This window comes from Sphaeramia orbicularis, chromosome 11 (genome assembly GCF_902148855.1).
Source record: "Sphaeramia orbicularis chromosome 11, fSphaOr1.1, whole genome shotgun sequence".
Lineage (NCBI taxonomy): Eukaryota > Metazoa > Chordata > Actinopteri > Kurtiformes > Apogonidae > Sphaeramia > Sphaeramia orbicularis.
The window spans coordinates 10,827,105-10,846,172 of NC_043967.1; the positions used below are offsets into that span (position 1 = coordinate 10,827,105).

The 19,068-nt window shown below is 41.4% G+C and overlaps 2 protein-coding genes across 4 annotated transcripts; both read left to right on the top strand.

Annotated features, from left to right (window-relative positions):
* The first annotated feature begins 309 nt into the window (after nt 1-309).
* On the top strand, nt 310-5,973 carry matn1 (matrilin 1). Of its 2 annotated transcripts, XM_030147301.1 has the most exons (10): nt 310-564; nt 1,785-1,969; nt 2,049-2,210; nt 2,296-2,518; nt 3,419-3,541; nt 3,994-4,166; nt 4,251-4,482; nt 4,962-5,114; nt 5,391-5,471; nt 5,591-5,973. In XM_030147301.1, exons 1-10 carry the CDS (start codon nt 474-476, stop codon nt 5,638-5,640), a joined length of 1,473 nt encoding a protein of 490 aa, XP_030003161.1. In that variant the 5' UTR covers nt 310-473; the 3' UTR covers nt 5,641-5,973. The 2 variants fall into 2 exon arrangements, with proteins under 2 accessions (XP_030003161.1, XP_030003162.1); XM_030147302.1 differs by lacking the exon at nt 3,419-3,541.
* Nucleotides 5,974-7,289: 1,316 nt separating this feature from the next.
* On the top strand, nt 7,290-18,031 carry sesn2 (sestrin 2). Of its 2 annotated transcripts, none has more exons than XM_030147292.1 (11): nt 7,290-8,176; nt 8,993-9,058; nt 10,775-10,963; nt 13,399-13,581; nt 14,297-14,515; nt 16,123-16,261; nt 16,348-16,463; nt 16,611-16,694; nt 17,395-17,501; nt 17,586-17,730; nt 17,921-18,031. In XM_030147292.1, exons 1-11 carry the CDS (start codon nt 7,826-7,828, stop codon nt 18,005-18,007), a joined length of 1,686 nt encoding a protein of 561 aa, XP_030003152.1. In that variant the 5' UTR covers nt 7,290-7,825; the 3' UTR covers nt 18,008-18,031. The 2 variants fall into 2 exon arrangements, with proteins under 2 accessions (XP_030003152.1, XP_030003154.1); XM_030147294.1 differs by lacking the exon at nt 7,290-8,176 and adding an exon at nt 8,338-8,716.
* The last annotated feature ends 1,037 nt before the right edge of the window (nt 18,032-19,068 follow it).

A 19,068-nucleotide genomic window follows, 5' to 3' on the forward strand; every position in this document is an offset into this window, starting at 1 on the left:
CACAACACAAATTTTACTACTCACACACACACACACACACGCACACACACACACACACACACACACACACACACACACACACACACACACATACATACATACATACCTGTCCATCCTACCCATATCAAGGTGTGTTTGTGTTTCCCTGCCCACCATTTAAGGTCCTCCCAGAGCAGGTATTTCCCTTTCTAACCCACAGACACACACACACACACACACACACACGCACACACACTGGGTCTACAGAGGGGGGGGGGTCTGTGGGCTGAGTGTGTGAAGCACTTGCATTGATAACCTGCAGCTCCGAGTCACTCAGTCTCACTTTGTGGCTGTCCCCATCGCCCACCAGGAGCTCCCCTTTTCTTTGCCCTCGCCTGCTCTGTCTCCTTTTTGGCTTCTCACTCTGGGACCGTCCACGGACACGCTCAGACCCCTTTTGCGTTTAGCCGTCACCCCCTCTGTCGCCTGTCACTATGACGCCTACGCCGCCGCTGTTCTTGCTGCTCCTGCTCAGCCTCACCGGAGCTCATGCCACCGTAGACCTCCGCACAGCTGCTGCCATGGGTAAGTATTATGACCTTTAACCCTAATTACTGATCCTTAACCTGGATTAGGACTCGGAGCCTGTTAATGGTGTGAGGGTTAGATCTAACACGGTATTTATCTTCAAACATTCTAAAATGTGAAAAAAAAAAAAAAATCAATAATCAGACATTTTCTACTCTGAACATCAGTATCTGTTGGTAGGGACTTTTTTTCCAATTCCTATTACGTGATTTTTCCCCCACATTCTATTTGTCTGATCTGTCTGAATTAAGTTTTGGATAATTGAAGTAAGTTTTCCAGAAGCAACTAAATCAAAGGAGTTGAATGGCTGTAGCATGTTTTTACATGAAAAAGTGTATTTTCCAAACTGGTTCTTTTCTTTGTCTAATGAATTTGTTCATAGAAGTTCATTGAAGGGCTGTTGTGAATATCATATGTGATGTTAGACATATGCAGATTTGTTAATAGTAGTTTGTATTTCTTTGATTTGCAAATGGAATTGGTGTGATGCAAGACAGAAAAAAAATCCAGGCTTGTGTGGACCTAAGAAAAATGAATTAAAAAAAAAAAATCCATGGATGATAAACATTATTTCATAGCCAAAAGTTTTTTTCTAGGTATATTTTGTTTTTTCTCTGTCCAGTCATGGATTAAATAGTAATCAAATTTGTTCATATTTGAGTTTCCTGCTGTTTAACTGACTAGGTCCAGTATGACAGAAGGTGAAACTAGTGGGAGGGGGGAGACTGAGGGGTGGGCGAGAGAGGTGTAGGGTGAGAAGGGAGATCAGTGAGGTTTCACAGATGATGGAAGTTTTCTTTAAAAGTGAAAGCAGTGTCCTCTACTAAAAATCCCAACTGCCCACTTTATAGTAACATTGATTTAAGACACATAGTTTCCTGACATTAAGAGGCTCAATGACATAATCCATTTCAGTTGAGTTTTCTGCGTCAATATTTCTCTCTCTTTTTTTTTTCATATGGATAGCTTGTGGTCTGGGCTTTCTCAGTCTATTGTGTGTGTGTGTTTTATATATATATATATATATATACATATATATATATGTGTGTACTGCACCTCTAACTGCCTCCTTCATCCCATGCTCCTCCTACCTTTGCACTTCTCTCCCCTCCTTCACCTACAACCTCCACAAACCCTTCATAAATCTGCACTTTTTGGTCAAAACTAATGAGATATGATTACCTAAAACTTCCTCTTCCTGTCCTTTCCACCTGTAGCTGCAGGTTTGTGCAAAACCCGTCCCACAGACCTCGTGTTCATTATCGACAGCAGCAGGAGTGTCCGACCCTCAGAGTTCGAACAGGTCAAGGTCTTCTTGGCCAAGGTCATCGAGGGTCTAGATGTTGGACCCAACGCCACCCGTGTCGGAGTTGTTAACTACGCCAGCCGTGTGAAGAATGAGGTACGAGAGCAGCGGTAAACATTGACTGAACCCTCTGGTATCGTCTCTCATAGAGTTCCTTCATGTTATGTAACTGTAGGTGTCTCTGAAGACCCACCGCACCAAGGCCGGCCTCGTTAAGGCTGTAACCAAGATTGAGCCTCTTTCCACTGGAACAATGACCGGCCTGGCCATCCAGTTCTCCCTGAATGTGGCCTTCAGTGAGGCTGAGGGTGCTCGCAAATCCAACGAGATTAGCAAGGTCAGACTCATACTTTTACAGTAAAAGAACAACATGCCCACATGTGTTAATTCTCCTCATTATTTTATTTCACTTTTTCTCACAGGTTGCCATTATTGTGACGGATGGGCGCCCCCAGGACAATGTGAAGGAAGTGGCTCAGCGTGCTCGGGATGCAGGCATTGAGATCTTTGCCATTGGTGTGGGACGTGTAGACATGAGCACCCTGAAACAGATGGCCAGTGACCCCCTGGACGACCACGTGGACTATGTTGAGAGCTACAGCGTCATCGAGAAGCTGACCAAGAAGTTCCAGGAAGCCTTCTGTGGTAAGATGTTGGTGAGGTGGTTGGTTTTAGGAGTCATGAGGGGCAAGAGAGGGTGATGTATTAAAGGGATCAGTCTATAGGGACAGAAAAACACAGAAAGAGAAATATTAGGACAATACTTGGGGGGTGGGGTCACATGTCATGTATGCCTTCATCCACATGGAGAGAGCTGCCCCCCTATACTGAGGGTAAGGTGTCATGGCTTTCTTCTTTTCATTTCAGTTAGTTGTTACCTCCCTTTTGTCCTCTGCTTTATTTAAAAAGATCACCGTATGTTCATTCAGCTGCTCAAACCTCTTTAAAATCTCCAGAGGACATCAGAGCTGGAGCAACTTTTGGAATGAAATGTGCTCCTGTTCTTCAGTCACTCTTAAAATCTGTGACTGATCTTTCTGTAATTACAGATCCATAAGTCACAATCATTAAACCTCTAATTAGAAATGCCCTTCGGCGATCTCAGTCTGCGGTGGCTTCGGCTGCTGCCTGTCACTCACTTTGCAGCAGCCGCTCTTCCCTGCAGATGCTCCGTCCAAGGGCAGAGCTGCATGTTAGCAGTGTTGGATTGTTATTGGACGAGCCTGTGCCTCACTTTCAATGTAGACAGAAAGGTTTATTCGAGGCGACTCCAATCTTTTCCACCTGTTTGTTTTAAGGATCCACTGGATTCATCTGCATATATTCAATTTCTGTTGGAATCAATAAATATGTCACGGCGTCAGCAGGTCTCAGTGGATCGTTAAAAATCACTGGTAGATTTTCTGTTTTCAAACTGACATAGTTTTATTTTCTCCTCCTAACCCCAACCACCCACCCCCTATTGTGTGTGTTTGTACGTGTCCGCACCCCCACATATTTCCTACTGTGTGTACGTGTGTGTTCTGCATGCACACACATACACAGTGTCGGATCTGTGCGCCACTGGGGATCATGACTGTGAGCAGGTATGCATCAGCTCTCCCGGATCTTTCAAGTGTGCCTGCAAAGATGGCTTTACCCTCATGGACGATGGTCGCAGCTGCAGTGGTGAGTGTGTGTGTTTCTGTGTGTGCTTGTGTATCCCTTAAAGATGGAGGAGATTAACCATTTTGGTGTCAATTTCAGTTTAATTTAAATCATATTTTAAAGCTTTCTAGTCTAGTTTAGTAGTTTAGTTTGTATTTGTTGAAAAGGCTTAGTTTTATTTTCATTTGTATTACTTTCAGTGTGGGTTTTATTGTTTTTTTTTTACATGTATTTGTCAGGGGTCAGATTCTGAAAGGTCAGAAAAAGCACTAAAAGTTGGTAAAACATTCACAAAAGACAAACTTTGTCAACTTTATGTTTCAGTGTGTTACCATGCTCAAGTAATTCATTAGTTCTCAACCACCTTGATCGCACAGATGTGCAGATTTTGTTCTTGGTGGTGTTAGCAGTAAACTAAGTTGAGTGTTCTGTCACATCTATGTACTGATTTTATTTGTGTCTGATGTCGACAGCTTGCAGCAACTCCGCCACAGATGTGGTGTTCCTGATCGATGGGTCCAAGAGTGTTCGTCCTGAGAACTTTGAATTGGTTAAGAAATGGATCAACCAGATCATTGACAAACTGGATGTTTCTGACAGCAAAGCTCATGTTGGACTGGTGCAGTACTCCAGCTCTGTCAGACAGGTATGGGTGGGTTTGGTCTATGATGAGAACAACAGTTTGGTTCTTTCCTTTACTGATGCCATGTTTCCCTCGGCCTCCACACAGGAGTTCCCCCTGGGCCGCTACAACAACAAGAAAGATCTGAAGGACGCTGTTAAGAAGATGGCCTACATGGAGAGAGGAACCATGACTGGCCAGGCCCTCCGCTACCTGACAGACAACAGCTTTGGCCCTGGTCAGGGAGCCCGACCCGGAGTCACCAAGGTGGGCATCGTGTTCACTGACGGACGCAGCCAGGACTACATCGGAGACGCCGCCAAGAAGGCCAAGGAGCACGGTACGGACTGTTATAGTAGGCCACTGTAATATAGGGTAAATAAGTTCAGCAAAATTAAAACTGTCAATTAAAAACCATGACAAGCTGCAATAAATTTGCCCTTTATTTTTGCCTAATATAACATAAATCATCCTTAAAGAGGAACAGCAGAGGGTTTTATTAGTGTGCAGATGATAGACTGAGGAGTGGATAGTACAGGTGTGTGCCACAGTAGTTCCATACAATACAATAATAATTAGTATATTTTAAAATGTCTACGTATTCATGTTTAATCAGTATTTTATCTAAATGTATGTACACTGTTGAATTGTTGTCACTATGAATATATATATATTCATTAAGGTAATTAATGTTCATCATGTTGCGTGGTAGTGATTGTATGTGAGGACCTGCTCTAGCATTCAGTTAATGAGTCTCCTAAATAAACAAATACACAATGTATATCAGAGTAATACAAATCTCTCTATGTAATGTTTCAGGGTTCAAAATGTATGCTGTGGGAGTGGGCAACGCAGTGGAGGATGAGCTGAAAGAGATCGCGTCTGAGCCGACTGGAGAGCACTACTTCTACACAGCTGACTTTAAGACTATGACCCAGATTGCTAAGAAGCTGCAGATTAACATCTGTCAAGGTGCCACAAACCCATTCAATTTATTGATTTAATGTTTATTTCTGAAGGGATAATTATGTAGCACAGACTGATGCCACACACGAACACATTTATAGCTAAGCTAATTTGCAGTGGATATCCCTAGATGGACTTTTAGATTATAAAAACAAACACATGCATAAGGACAATAATGTAAGTACAGTAAATTATTCATGCAATAGTAGTTTCATCATTAGTTATTTGACTATGAGTACTACTCATTATTATCACCTGAACTTGTGTTTTCTTTTCAAACAGAGGAGGACCCATGCGAATGCGACTCTCTTGTAAAGTTCCAAAAGAAAGTAGAAGATGCCCTACAGGCCCTAACAAAAAAATATATCCTTTATGACAAGTGACACAACAGGTCACAGTGTGTAATGTTGGGAGAGTGGGAGTGTTTGATGATGCTGTCATGTTTTCAGTCTTACTGTTGCTCTCCTTAACAAATGTCTCACTAGAGAGTATGTCGAAGAGGATCGCTTTGCTGGAGAACAAAATCGTCTAAGGACTCACATCCCACTCATACCTACACATATGCACACCCACGCACACACAAACAATTTTTTACTTCCTATAAAATACTGAAGATGAACCCATGTGTGCGTGCACCCTGACCTCTGCTTGTAGCCCGAGCTCTCCCAGAACCACCTCTCCTCTTCTGATCTTACCTCTTCCGCCTCTTGGTCTCCAGAGACATGAAGGGCCTGGTTGTCATGGGGACCACGCCTTTATGTGTGTTTGTGTGCGTGCGCTCCGAAGGTCATCCTCCATAGCCAGCCTGTGTGTTTGTTAATAAAAGTCTTCCCTCATAGGGAAACGGTGACGGTACACTAAAAGCTTTTATTTTTGTTGTTGTTGTTGTTGCTGCCTGTGCACACAATGTCGAAACTTGCCAACCCCCAGAGTCTGTGTGTCTTGTCAAGATGTGAAATGGAGCTGCACATCACCTTTACTTGTTTTTCTGTCACTGTCACATTTCCCTCTCTTCTAGCTGAGGGCTTCAGCTCTTCTTCCCCCAACTCAAAGGTATCTGATATTAAATGGGGTATATACAGTATATATGTTACAAGTAAATTAATGTAAGATATTTGTCTGATAATAAGGGTATACCATATTTTCCTAAATAAAGATAATTGAGGAAGTGAAATTGTTGAACTATTGTATGCCAAATTAACATAAAAAAATCATACACAGACAAATTTTGCTGTTGACAATGACAGACCTGCAGATCCACACAAGCCTACAATTTATTCTAATTCTGCAGAAAACAGTATCAACAGTAATCAGTAGTAATCTTAGAGCCACAAATGATGGCTACCACAGTTTTAGAGTTTATTGGCAACACATGAATTGAAAACGAGTAATGTTTTCGTAGATAAATATTATTCTCTATTTAATCATATTACCTAAGAAGCATTCAGCTGATACTGACTTGTTTTCTGTTCTATAAAATGGAGTACTTTAAATTTGGAGAAATGTGGACATTTAAAGATAATGGATTAGGTTTAGACTTTTTAATGGGTATTTGTACGTGAATCGGTCACAATGATTTGATTGTGTACAATAATGGACAGACAAAAACATTCAGCCACAGCTTCATGTGATATGTGGTACATCATTAGAAATATTAAATATCACTGACCTACCAGGAAAAGTTTAGGTTTACATAGCAAACCAACAATTAGTAAACCTACAGTAGTAGTATGATTAATATCTAAGGTTATGTTCTACAAAATGCTGTTAATACGATAGTTAAATTGTGTGGGCTGCTTGAGTTATCCCCTAGAAATGTCGAAATTATACATACATTTACAAAGACATATCAGAGACAACCCTAAGGATAAAAAATAGTCATAGTATTGCAAGAATACAGTGACATTTCAAGAAAAAGAGTCAGACATGTATGCTCGTCACAATTTACGACAGCTGTTTTTAATAAAGCATGATCTTATTAGAGTTGTCAAAATTACCAGCTGCTTAAACGCACCACCCCTTCAAGACTGAATTTAAGACCGATAAAATTCCTGTAATATACTCGGACTTTCGGTTTTTAGTTAATATGACTCCGATATTCCTCCGTTATTTATAAAAACTGCTAAAATGTGATGGTAATTCATGCAACCTGCGCTTCATTAGTCCTCAGCTTTAAGTACGTCACTGTGACGTCACAGATGAGGAGAAAGCAACTGAGCCAAACCAGCTACTAAAACAACTAACGCCACTTCTCGGTGCTTCTGACAAAGTCGTTTTTAAACTCGGGTTAGTGTTTACGCTGGTCACGAAGTCTAGTTGAGACTCAATTCGGTGTCTTGAGGCGTTTTTTTTTTAACCTGCAGTCACCGTCAAATACGTTGTTCAAACAGTTTGGAGCATCTGCTAAGTGCAGCTAGGCTAGCTTAGCCGTGTGTATGTGTGTATGTGCACCGAGCCGGTTATGACCAGGGGAAGACCCGATCAAACTTGAGGCTAGTCCGTCGCTGTTAATGATTTGTGGCATAGATGACAGCGCAATAAACAAGGGCAGCTGGCTGATACCTGAAGTATTATTTGCCTGTTTGGAAAATTAACGTCTTTATTTAGCTAACGGACAGGTTAATACGTCAGCTAACAGTAGCTAGCAGTAGTGAACTCTTAACCGGGGCGCTTCTAAAGCTCCAGGTTTCAGTGGTGCTGCAGGACCTCCACACCAGATGGCCAGTGACTCTGCTGCTGCGGGCTTCACCTGCCAGCCTAACGGACAGAACACACCGGCGGAGTGTGCGGCAGGCTCCGGAGGCTACTCATGTCGCCACCGGTCGGAGTCAGAGACCGATGTGGTCCCGACAGCCAAAAGCTTAGCCCGGCTGTGCAGCAGAGACGAGGACGAGCGAGCGGCGGCTCTGGAGGAGCTGAGCCAGGAGGTTCTGATGCGTTTGGGACTGGACCGTCCTGGTTCGGCACGGCTCGGTAGACAAATGCTGCTGCACCTTCTCCGGCTGTCACAGTCGTGTCCTTTGCAGGAGGTTCGGGGAAAGGCGACCGAGCTGCTGCGGACTGCACAGGTAACATTACTACTGGGTGTGGAGTCACATAAACTGAAGAGACTCAGTACAAACCAAAAACAAGTGGGGCTTTCCAACAAGAGATGTGTTGATAAGAGGATCGGGAGTTTGTTTTATTTAGTAACTTTCGTTTTCGTAATACCTGTTCTTTCTTTACTTTCTTTATTAAACTTCACCATGAGGTGAATGATTGATAATTAGCGCCGGTTCATCACAGCTGATCAGCCTCAGTTATCAGCTGATTAGCCTTTTTTCTATCAGGTGAGGTTGCTGAGTATTTCATCAGACGTTGAACTGTAGGAGGTGATGCAAGACTGCCGGGGAGTGCATAAACAAGCGGGCCGGACACGCCCCCTTTCGGTGCCCTGAAAAAGCCCAGACGCACCCCACGGTCCCCGTCACAGGCCGCTGCGGCTTCTAGAAATAACACACAGTTAGTTCCAGTTAGTTATTCCTTTGTCAACTTGGATGACCTTTTTAAAAGAAAACCACAAACATAACAAGCGGCGGTAATCTGCCGCTGGTGTTGCGATAATGTCGGTGAGTTGAGTTTGTGCTGATAGTTTATGATCTGCTTATGAAACCGAGCTCTCCAGTTACATTCCAGCTGCTCCAGTCTGTGGAACCCAGGAAAGAAGCTGCAACTGTCCATTTGACATGTTTCCTTAAAGCAATTTTCAATGTTCTAATCAAACTTTTTTTTTTTTAACCTATATTGTAATCTTTATTTTCCTGTTTTTTATAGAGTGAGATCTCTTTTTTTATGTTGTTGTTTGCACTTTTCATTGCATACTTACTTGTTTTGTCCTTCACCAGGAACAAGGTGTTGAAGTACCACGGGCTCTGGCCTCAGGTCCCAGCGCCTTTATTCCTGCTAAAGAGGTGCGTTTAATGCTTAAAAGAATCCTTTTTTTTTTTTTTTTTTTTTTTTTTTTTTTACAGATATTATAGGTCTTTATTGTGAAAATGATTGAGTAACACATATACTTTCAAACTGTCTGAAATGGACTTGTGTGAAAATGTTGTGTTAATGGGAAACGGGACAGATTACAGACCATATACACCATGTTGTAATGCAAAAATATTGCATGGTAAAATATTAATTCCTTGACCAGTGAAACACAGGGCCTACTCCCAAGATTTGGAATCATGATTCTGTTGTCAGCTCTGTCTAAGTTAATTGTGGTGGTGTGGGTACCAATACTGTTAGTCTTATTTTCAGACCAAATGTAAAAGCCCATTAAATGTGGGAGATTTTGAGAGGAATAACTGCCTTAATTTCTGAGAAAAAGGCAAAAATGTCATTCTAGCTCCCAATGGTGGAGAAAAAAATCTAGAGTTCAGATCTGGACCACATTCGAGGAGGGCCAGGATGTGGATTTTTCAAGTCAAAATGTACTGTAGATTTTGATTTACAAGCATGGACAGACAGACCAATACACAAATGTAATGCCCTCATTGGGGCAAAGGTAAGAACAGGAAGTGCTTTTTTTTAAATTTGTAAATCACCTGAGGCACAGTTCCACATCTACAGCATGAACTGGTTTTCCTTCTAACCCTGAAAACTTGTAAACTATATATACATACATGCATAGTGATTTGACAGTAAAATTAGGGCATATGGGCTTGTGCCAGTTGTCAATATACATACCCATCTTTAATAATAAAAATACCTTAATAGAGTTTTTTATGGCTAGTAACAGTTGATGATTTTGGGTAGGTATTTGGGTGTACATTCTTTAAATAGGACTACAGTGCTTCCTTATTTGCTCAGATATTTTGTTATGTTGGTAAGACTGATCGTCTGCTGCAACACCACAGTGCCTGTTGCCTCATGTCATCAGGAGAGGTAACAGTAAATGTGACTCATTTCAAGCTTTCCGTTGTACAAATGGGAGTCCTGTTCAGCTCTGCATAGATTTTTATTCCATCCAATTATCTCTGGTTCTTGAAATGCTTCTTGTCTGTATCCTGTGAACGTTTTAGTACCAGTCAGACAGCAGGTCCTTGTTTCCGCCAGGTTTCAGCAGACCCATTGTAGTTAAACATGTCATCAAAAGAGGGCACAATGTACAACTGTTTTTGAGTCTTGGTAATCCCTCTTATGGTTTTTTTTTTATCTTTGCTCTGTGTTTAAGTGAAACTTGCTTTTGCTAATCCTCCAACTCATTTGGTGTACAGCTCACTCTTTCTCTCGCTACGTCTGAGCTTTTACTCACATCAGGTCAAAGAAAATGGATTGAATTAAATTTTTAATCCAGGCCAATGTAGTCACAATACTTTGAAACTGGCAAAAAGATGATAACCAATTTATAGTCATGTCAACTCTCACACTTGTTTAGAATCTGGATAACTGATTAAATGCCTAAATGAACAAAACTCTATCACTGAACAAAGTCAAAGTAGTTGATTAATATGTCTAAAATGTAATATCAAAGTAACCGTAAATTACATTGGAGCAAAGTCTTAAAATGATCACTAGTTTCCTGTTTTTAAGAATAAGTGTCAAGAGCACATTGATATTCTAACAAAGGTTAAGTTTACTGTAAAAGTACTGTCACATTTGACCCTGTGTTGTGTTTTGGTCTTTATTTTTAGATTTTAAAAGAAGGGCTGGATCAGGATATTCTGATCGAATCCTTTCTTTCACTGGGTCGAGTGGACCACATCACCATGGTCATGGCCCTGCACCCTGCTTACCTCAGCTGCTTTCTCAGGACCCAGCATGCTTTGTTGGAGATGGATGGCCCACTGCCCCGCCACTGGAGACATTACATTGCTGTCATGGTAAGAAAACTTTCTGAAGTCTTCTTTTATCAGGCTGGTACCATAAATGAACCCCTGACTCTGACCAACAGATACACAAAAAAAAGAAACAGCAAAATGTTCAATAAAATGAATGAAAAGAGAACGATGCTCCTCACTGACTGAAGTGAAGGTGTCTGTTCCTTTACTTCACTACATTGGCTTGTGTGAAGGTGCATTCCACCAGCATATTGACTCTAGGTACATTAGAGGATATGAAAAAAAAATCCTGCTGACAGATAAATCAACAAAACATGACAGGAGTGTATGGCCTTGTTATGTGTGCTAGGATGCCCCTCTAGTTACACCAGCTGATGTTACATGTGGGACACATTCCTTACCTCACCTGAACATTATGCTACCTTGCTGCACTGTGGGTTACTCATCTTTGTGTCCACATTAGAGCAGCACAATATATTGTTTGAGCATCGTCATCACAATGTGCGTGTGCACAGTAGTCACATCGCAGGTCCTGCAATGTAGGAGGCAAATGAACTCAATGTGTTCTCATCTAATTTCATCCTGGGTACCTGACACACACTACGCACAGCGATCCACCAATCACAAACATTCTTAATCAGTTTGCTGAACCAGACCACACCCCTGCACGTGGAGTAAGTCGCTGGTAACAACATTGAAAAATGAGCAACAAACAAGAGAAAATCACTGAAAACGAAGGCTTGGTGCCAAAAAGAAAAGCAACATCAGTTATCGGGAATTATTTCAGCTACAAGAAGGATGATAATGAAACATGTGTTTTGTGTTGACAGTGCCTTACACCTGTTGCCACAACGAGAGGAAACGCAACTAATTTGTTTGAGCACTTACGTTGTCATCACACAGCTATTATATCCTCCTGAGTATTTTATCGTATCGCAATATATATCGCAGGGTTTTAAAAAAAATAGCAATGCCAGTTTTTTCCAATATGCAGCCCTAGTCCACATTGCAAGTTTCTACATTGTGTTTCTCTTTGATAATGACCATCAATATGGTTTAATTTCATCAATTGAAAATATTTTTCAAGTCAAAAGTTTGTGATTTTCGTTCACTCTCAGAGCTATTTGACAGCTGATCAGAATCCACCAGATGCAGTCTGAAAGTGATTCTCCTGCTCTTGCCTCTGCTTTGACACAGGGCTTGGCTTCACGTTTCCATTTGACACAACATCAGGCCCTTTACATTTATATTTAGTCATTTTACTTGGACTGACAGGGGACTGGAGGTCCTGCAGCTGTAACATGCGTCCTGTGTGATCACATTGCAAGTGGACAGCTCTAATGCAAGGTGTGAACACAGGACACATTAAGGACACATTCATGTCTGATCACTCAGGATACATCAGGAGGTGATCTAGGACATGTCTCTATAGCCTTAACAGGAATGCATCCTGGGAGAGATTGATGGACTGCCTACTCTGATGACATCATCCTTTTATGTCAAACTCCTGATAGTGTTTAAGGACATATGTACTTCCAGAAATCCCACAAAGATATATTACACGTTCCCTGTACATATAACTACATGTGCAAAGAAAAGCTGAGATGATGCTATAGATGAGTGTATTTATTTGGATATAGAATGGGAAAGGGAGAGCTGATCACAAATGATTACTTGAAACAACTTTGGAGATGCATTTTAATGCCACTGTGAACAGATGGGCTTAGTGCTGAACAATTATGATCTAATCATTTGGGAAGAAGTTAATGCCATTTAATGCTTATCTGACGCTTAAAAAGCCATCACTGGTATTGCCTAGTTAACATGTTGCTACAGTGAGCCTTGAGCTGTGCCTCTACCAGGGTCTCATGGTATGGACACATGGTAGAGGCATGGACACCAAAATAAAACTCAGGAGGTTATATGACCATCACACACCACTGAGCATTCTCTATCTCTCTACCATTGTTTGTAATCTGTCCACTATTTTCTGTCAGATGAGGACGCAAAATGCCTGTGACAAGAAAAATACTAACTTGAAAGTAAGAGACCATTATTGATCTAAGATGGAACTAAAAAGTCACACCGCAGTGTTGTTGGAATCAAACAGAAAAACATAAGTAATCTTTATGAGCAAAATGACAGTAGTGAATGGACTTGGCGGCTCATTTCCTGTTGAGGGATATCCAGTTACCCTGAATCGCACTGAGGATCTAACAGGTCAGCCAAAGACCGTGATCTTCCCATAAACATTTAATGACGCATCACTCATCAGGACACTTTCAATTGCACTTCCACTCAGAAATACCATTCATCTAAATAAAAATGATCCAGAAAAGTTCAGTTGTGGCGTTTTAACCTTTGAGCTGTTGATATTTATGAGTAAGAACAGGTATAATGCATAGTGCATTTGTTTTTTTTTTTTCAGTCATCCGTTCCATTACATTAACCTCAAACGGTCCTGATATTTTTTCCAGGCTGCGGCTCGACACCACTGTTCATATGTGGTACAGCAGCACAGCACTGGTTTCCTGGAGGCTGGGGGGGAGGAGAGCTGGCTCAACGGTCTGGAGCACGCTCCCACCAAACTCCGCAGCCTGCAAACACTCAACAAGCTGCTGGCACACAGACCCTGGCTCATCACACAACAGCACATCCAGGTCAGACACAACACCCACTCACACACTCTCACTGTATCGCACTCTGCTGCTCTTTTTATCGGTCCTAAAATCACATCAGATAATCACGTTTAATACACAAGGTTTAGTGTATTTTTACTTTTTACTCCAAAACACAGTGTAGAAAACAACATGAGCAAGTATCAATACACTACTGAAACATCAAATGTGCAATAAATGCCCATACACTGCCTTCATAATGTCTGCGTTAGGTTTCATATGTGAATATATATTGCGTGGTGTTCTTTAGCTACGTTTTCTGACTTTATTCTATCAAAGGATTTTCCCCAGTTGCCATGGAGATGGTTTAGTTGCTTCATGAGAGCGTAACTGCATACTCTGAGAGAAGCTACGAGGTGTGGCTGAAAACTTTTTTTGTGACTCTTGAAAGGTCGAGTGTGTAAGATTTATGAGGATCTAATTACAGAAATGGAATATAATATTCATAGTTCCATTTTTATTATAAGTTTAATCACATGAAAATGACTTTAGTTTCTTCACCACCTTAGACTGAAGGGATCAGTGAGTCGTTTTTACGTCCACCATTTTACAGCGAGTCTAGCATTAAAGTGCATTACTGAATATCACACACCAAATTTTTAGTTTTTACCCTTAGCCACACTGGCGGCAGGGTATCGTAACAGCCACCACTAAAACGGTTAGTGGCGGTCTTTACATGATGTCGTCCCCCCCATAGGAGCTGGTGTATCCCGGAGCTGTCCCGCGCTGGTCATTAGCTGAACTTATCCATGCTGTTGTGCTGATGGCACACGCCCACTCACTCTGCTCCTTCGTGTGGGGCTGCGGTCTCAATCCAGAACCGGATCATCTCGGGGGATTTACCTTCCAACCTCCTTCACCCAGTCACTTTCCCCGTAGTCCTCATAGTCCTGCTCATGAGGACGGCCGGCAAGAGGTGAGTCCAGCTGTTGCTTTTATCCCGTCTAAATAAATAAGGCAGGCATTTATTACCATCAGCACATCTGTCCTCGTGACCTCTTATTTTCCGAAGCAGAACTGAAAAACATTCTTATCAAACCTGTTACAATTCATCATGATATGTTAGATTGGTGCCTTTTGTCCAAGTTACTGGAATAGAAAACATTTGACATTTTTTCCAGTGTTTTCCACTGCTCAAGAAACTACTTGGGTCTTCTGCTGTCAAAGGACAACCTCACTAAAGCTCAGCTAAAATCACTGAAAAGTACCTTTTTTTTATTTGGAAGGACTTGGTGATGACAATGGATTACTAAAGGGGAAGTTTGTAAGATTGAAATTTATGAATGAACTATAGGTACTAAGAGAAACATATCAACAGAATGTACTAGAAAGTTATATTTGTGGTGTATGTCCACTACCAAACTGACAGTAGTGCATGAGAGTAGCCGTCAAAATTGGGAGAAAACCTTAAAGTAGCAAAAAAGGAAAAAAAAAACAAGAAAATGCAATTCCATAAACAGGTTTTGAGCCAATAAACTACAATGTGTAGTGTTGTTAGATGGTTTGGGTAAAGGCTCCATTACACATGGCTAATAAACAACTAGAATAAGTAAAATGGCTGTGTGTTTTGTTTTTCTCGTGGATGAGACCAAGAAATAATTTGACCATCTCACGGGTCCATAGTACCTGTTTTGTTACCAGTTGTAATTTCATGCTTGATGTGAATATGCAGGAAGATGTTGGGGATCAGTCACATGACACTGTTCACTACATCAAAACTTCCAAAAAATGTCTCCGCTTTCCTTTGTGTCTCAAGTCGTCTTCAAAAAAGGCAAAAATTGTCTCACGCAAACATAAAAATGTCTCTGCGAAATTTGGCAATTTTAGCTCATCTGCCGACTGGCCAGAAGTTATTGTTAAGGCACCGTGTCTGGTATTATCTTCATTAACAATTTCTTCAAACATCTTCTCTGACGAAACTGCAGGTCGGACTCATTTCAGATTTTATATGTTGCTTCCTTGGGACAATGTCTGCAAAGTTTGTTCACAGTTTTGAGAAATTTTGCTTTTTGGATTTTTGACAAATTTTTGAACTATAAAAAAATTTGCTGTTAATTTTAATGGGCCATATTTTAATGATTTATAACATGGAAATGGGTAGGGATATTAATCTAGTTACTATTAGATGTCATATATGGACTTTCATTTACTTTGTTGAGTTCTCATCCAGTAAAAGTACCACCCACTTCTATTAGAAGATTGATCTCCTGCATCAAGACCACAGGACTCTAACATAGTGACAGAACCTGACAACCCCACAAATTCAAGTTGTTGTTAATTCTTGATAGAGGTGATCTATATGGCCTTGGGTCCTATCTTTTTTTTTTTTTTTTTTTTGATGCAAGATTTAAAAAAAAAAAAAAAGATATATATGTTATTAACTGACCCTTTAAGAGGACAAAATCAAAAAGAAACATTTTTGGTCCTTCCTGTCAAAGCTGGTTTAATGTCAGTAGTAGACATTGCATAACTTTGTGGGGTTACTGTGAATGAACAAAGCCCTCCACTGTGTTTTTCTGTCAGTTGGTTGACGGAGCGATGGAGGTGGAGGTGTTGATGAGGAGGATGGTGGAGCTGCAGCAGCAGCAGGAGGAGGAGGAATGCACACAGGAGGAGATGGTTACCCGCTTCGAGAGGGAGAGGAGTGAAAGCATTCCCACAGGTACAAAGACTTGTTTATCCATACATCGCCCTGTCATTCACCTGATTCACAGCTGTTTACTTCTCCTCTTTTTCGTGTTTAACTAGCGGTTGTGCGGGGAGCCCCACCTGACCTGGTGCTGCGCCTGGTGGAGGATCCAGAGTTCAGATACGAGGACTTTGCTCCTAGAGGGGAGCAAGCACCACCCACAATGAGAGCCCAGGTACTTCAGAGCATGTTGATTGTTCCTGTTGATTATGTGTTGCAGATAAACCACTACATAACCTTTATTTGTGCTTTTTGCTTGTGTACACTACCTGTTGGCTGTTTGCTGTCCTTGGGTTTATGTAACTGTGTGTTATATGTGTAGGACTATTCATGGGAGGACCACGGCTACTCTCTAGTTAACAGACTACTGCCAGACATGGGCCAACTCTTGGATGAGAAGTTCCAGGTAAGTTCTATTTTATGCAAAGCAACACTGGCTACAGGAGCCCTTTAGCTCAAACATGAATACATCTGATAGCTCGGTGGGATCAAGGTTCCCACCACAAACAAACTGCTCTAGAGTTTGTTTGGGAATGGACTGAGATCGCCTCTGTTTAGTCTCAGTGGGGTGGTTTTGGTGGGTACATGAGGGTCTCTATTGTGATCCCACTTGCCCAAACATAATGTACCAAAGGAGAAAACACACTACAGTTTGATTCAGACAAAAGGCTTCAGGGGTGAATACATATGTAGCAGTGATTAAAGTAACAGTGGGGATGAAAACATACACTGGTCACACAATAACTACATATGGTTAGCCTCATAGCATAACTTCCTATGTCATATTTTTGAACAAATTGTGATATCTGCATAAAACGAAGCAGCAGTATTAGGAGAGTAAAGTTATGCAGATATCACAATTTGGCTGACTTGACTTAGGCAGTTATGGTATGAGGCTAACACAATATGTAAAATGCATAACATTCTATGGCATAAGCGAGTGAAGGGGATTAATAATAGTACATGTGGATATGCCTCAGAGTGAGAGAGCTGTCAACAGAAGAGAGAGGGCTGTCAGTTTTGATGCTGGCATCTTTGTCAGGCTTTTAATAAATTATGTTCTAGGGCTTATTTGACAGATGGGGGACTTCATGGTTATTTTGCAGGTTGTGAGCAATTTGACCTACCACAGGATGGCCATGCATGAAGGCGTGGACACTCACACTCTGAGAAAAGCCCTGTGGAACTACATCCACTGCCTCTACGGGATACGGTCAGTGTCACACTTTGTGAGCAGTCTCATGTTCAGGTTTTTGTGAACACTGTTTGATAACTGTTTGCTGTTGGTTTCGTGCAGATATGATGATTACGACTATGGCAGTGTGAATGTGTTATTGGAGCGCGCTCTGAAGGTGTTCGTTAAGACCATGGCCTGTCACCCTGAACAGACCACAGCCCGTATTTACCACGCCTTCTGGAGGCACTTCAGACACTCTGAAAAGGTACGAAAAGGTTCAGACATGCACCTGATGTGGCCCGTTCAGTCAGACAGGATGAATCACTTGACATTTTAGTATGTCCTCTCTTTTTCCTGTATTATTAAATGTCATTAGAGAAGGAAGCACTACAGATAGGGCTTTAAAAAACCATGTTGCTTAACAGCTCCACTGATGCTTTGTTTTTCCCCACCAGGTTCATGCAAACCTTATCGTGATGGAAGCCCGTCTGCAGGCAGCCCTCCTTTACACCTTACGCGCCATTACACACTACATGAGATGACATATTCACCCACTCATATCTGTGGAAAAAAGCACTTGCTGAGCCAGCTGTGATCTAACATGGCCTCATTCATAACACAATGTGGATAGAGTATCTTGCACACACAACACACTACAGTGAATGTTTTATTTGCATATCTTGTGTTTCAGTGTTAATTTTTTGATGCTGCTTTGAAATGGGGATATCTGATATTTAAAATGTGTTACTTATATTGCACTGAAGTTGATCAGGTTTTGTTTTGCCACTTGAGCTTAATGTGTTCTGAATACCTTGCACATATTTCTCGTCACATGAAGACATATCTATAACATCCACAGTATGCAGGGGGAATAAGGCTTGGCAGAATGGTTGTCATTTATGTTCCTTTGCAGATTTTCTTGTCAATCATGTGACTAAATATGGTCTGAATGCTTATGTAGACCAGCATATGCTCATCAGACCATGACTACTTTACTGCACACCGGAGCTGAGATAGAAACAGACCTTGTATTTTTCTATATAATAAAGTTACTTTGTTATCAAAATGAAAAGATTGTTTGTCTGGATTTCTTGTATTAGATGGTATCCACTGTGTTTTTCTGCTTAAAAACTGGTTGTGTAATCGTTTCTCTGACCCTGTAGTTGTTATTGTGCATCCGCTGGACGGGTCCAAATCTGTTCTACGTAGTAACTGACATTACAGAAACTCACCACAAGATGGAGACAGAGACCTGAAAGAATAGCCATGACAGCCCCGTCCAATTTATCAAGTCAACTCACTCTTCAAGGTGATTTTGTGGGACAATATATTTGCGTCGTAACGTGAAAATGTGGCCCCAAAAATGTCTGTGTCACTGTAACGGGCTGAATAGTGGGCTCGGTTTCACGGCTGTCTTTGGTGCCTTTCTGTAACGTGTACGCGGATATGACACATTTCATTCAGTCTTCCTGTAATTCACACCAAACACACGATGTGTTGCATTTGGGTTGCAAACACCAGGAGTAGCGCAGCCTTCATTATTAGTCACCAGACTGTCATACTCTTAAACTTTAACAAACATTGTATGAGTGTGTGCTTCTAT

Coding starts and splice junctions, on each gene's coding strand:
- matn1 (XM_030147301.1), top strand. CDS start 474: ATGACGCCTACGCCGCCGCTGTTCTTGCTGCTCCTGCTCAGCCTCACC. Junction 565..1,784: donor CCGCACAGCTGCTGCCATGG/GTAAGTATTATG, acceptor TTCCACCTGTAG/CTGCAGGTTTGTGCAAAACC. Junction 1,970..2,048: donor CCAGCCGTGTGAAGAATGAG/GTACGAGAGCAG, acceptor ATGTAACTGTAG/GTGTCTCTGAAGACCCACCG.
- sesn2 (XM_030147292.1), top strand. CDS start 7,826: ATGGCCAGTGACTCTGCTGCTGCGGGCTTCACCTGCCAGCCTAACGGA. Junction 8,177..8,992: donor AGCTGCTGCGGACTGCACAG/GTAACATTACTA, acceptor GTCCTTCACCAG/GAACAAGGTGTTGAAGTACC. Junction 16,262..16,347: donor GAGTGAAAGCATTCCCACAG/GTACAAAGACTT, acceptor GTGTTTAACTAG/CGGTTGTGCGGGGAGCCCCA.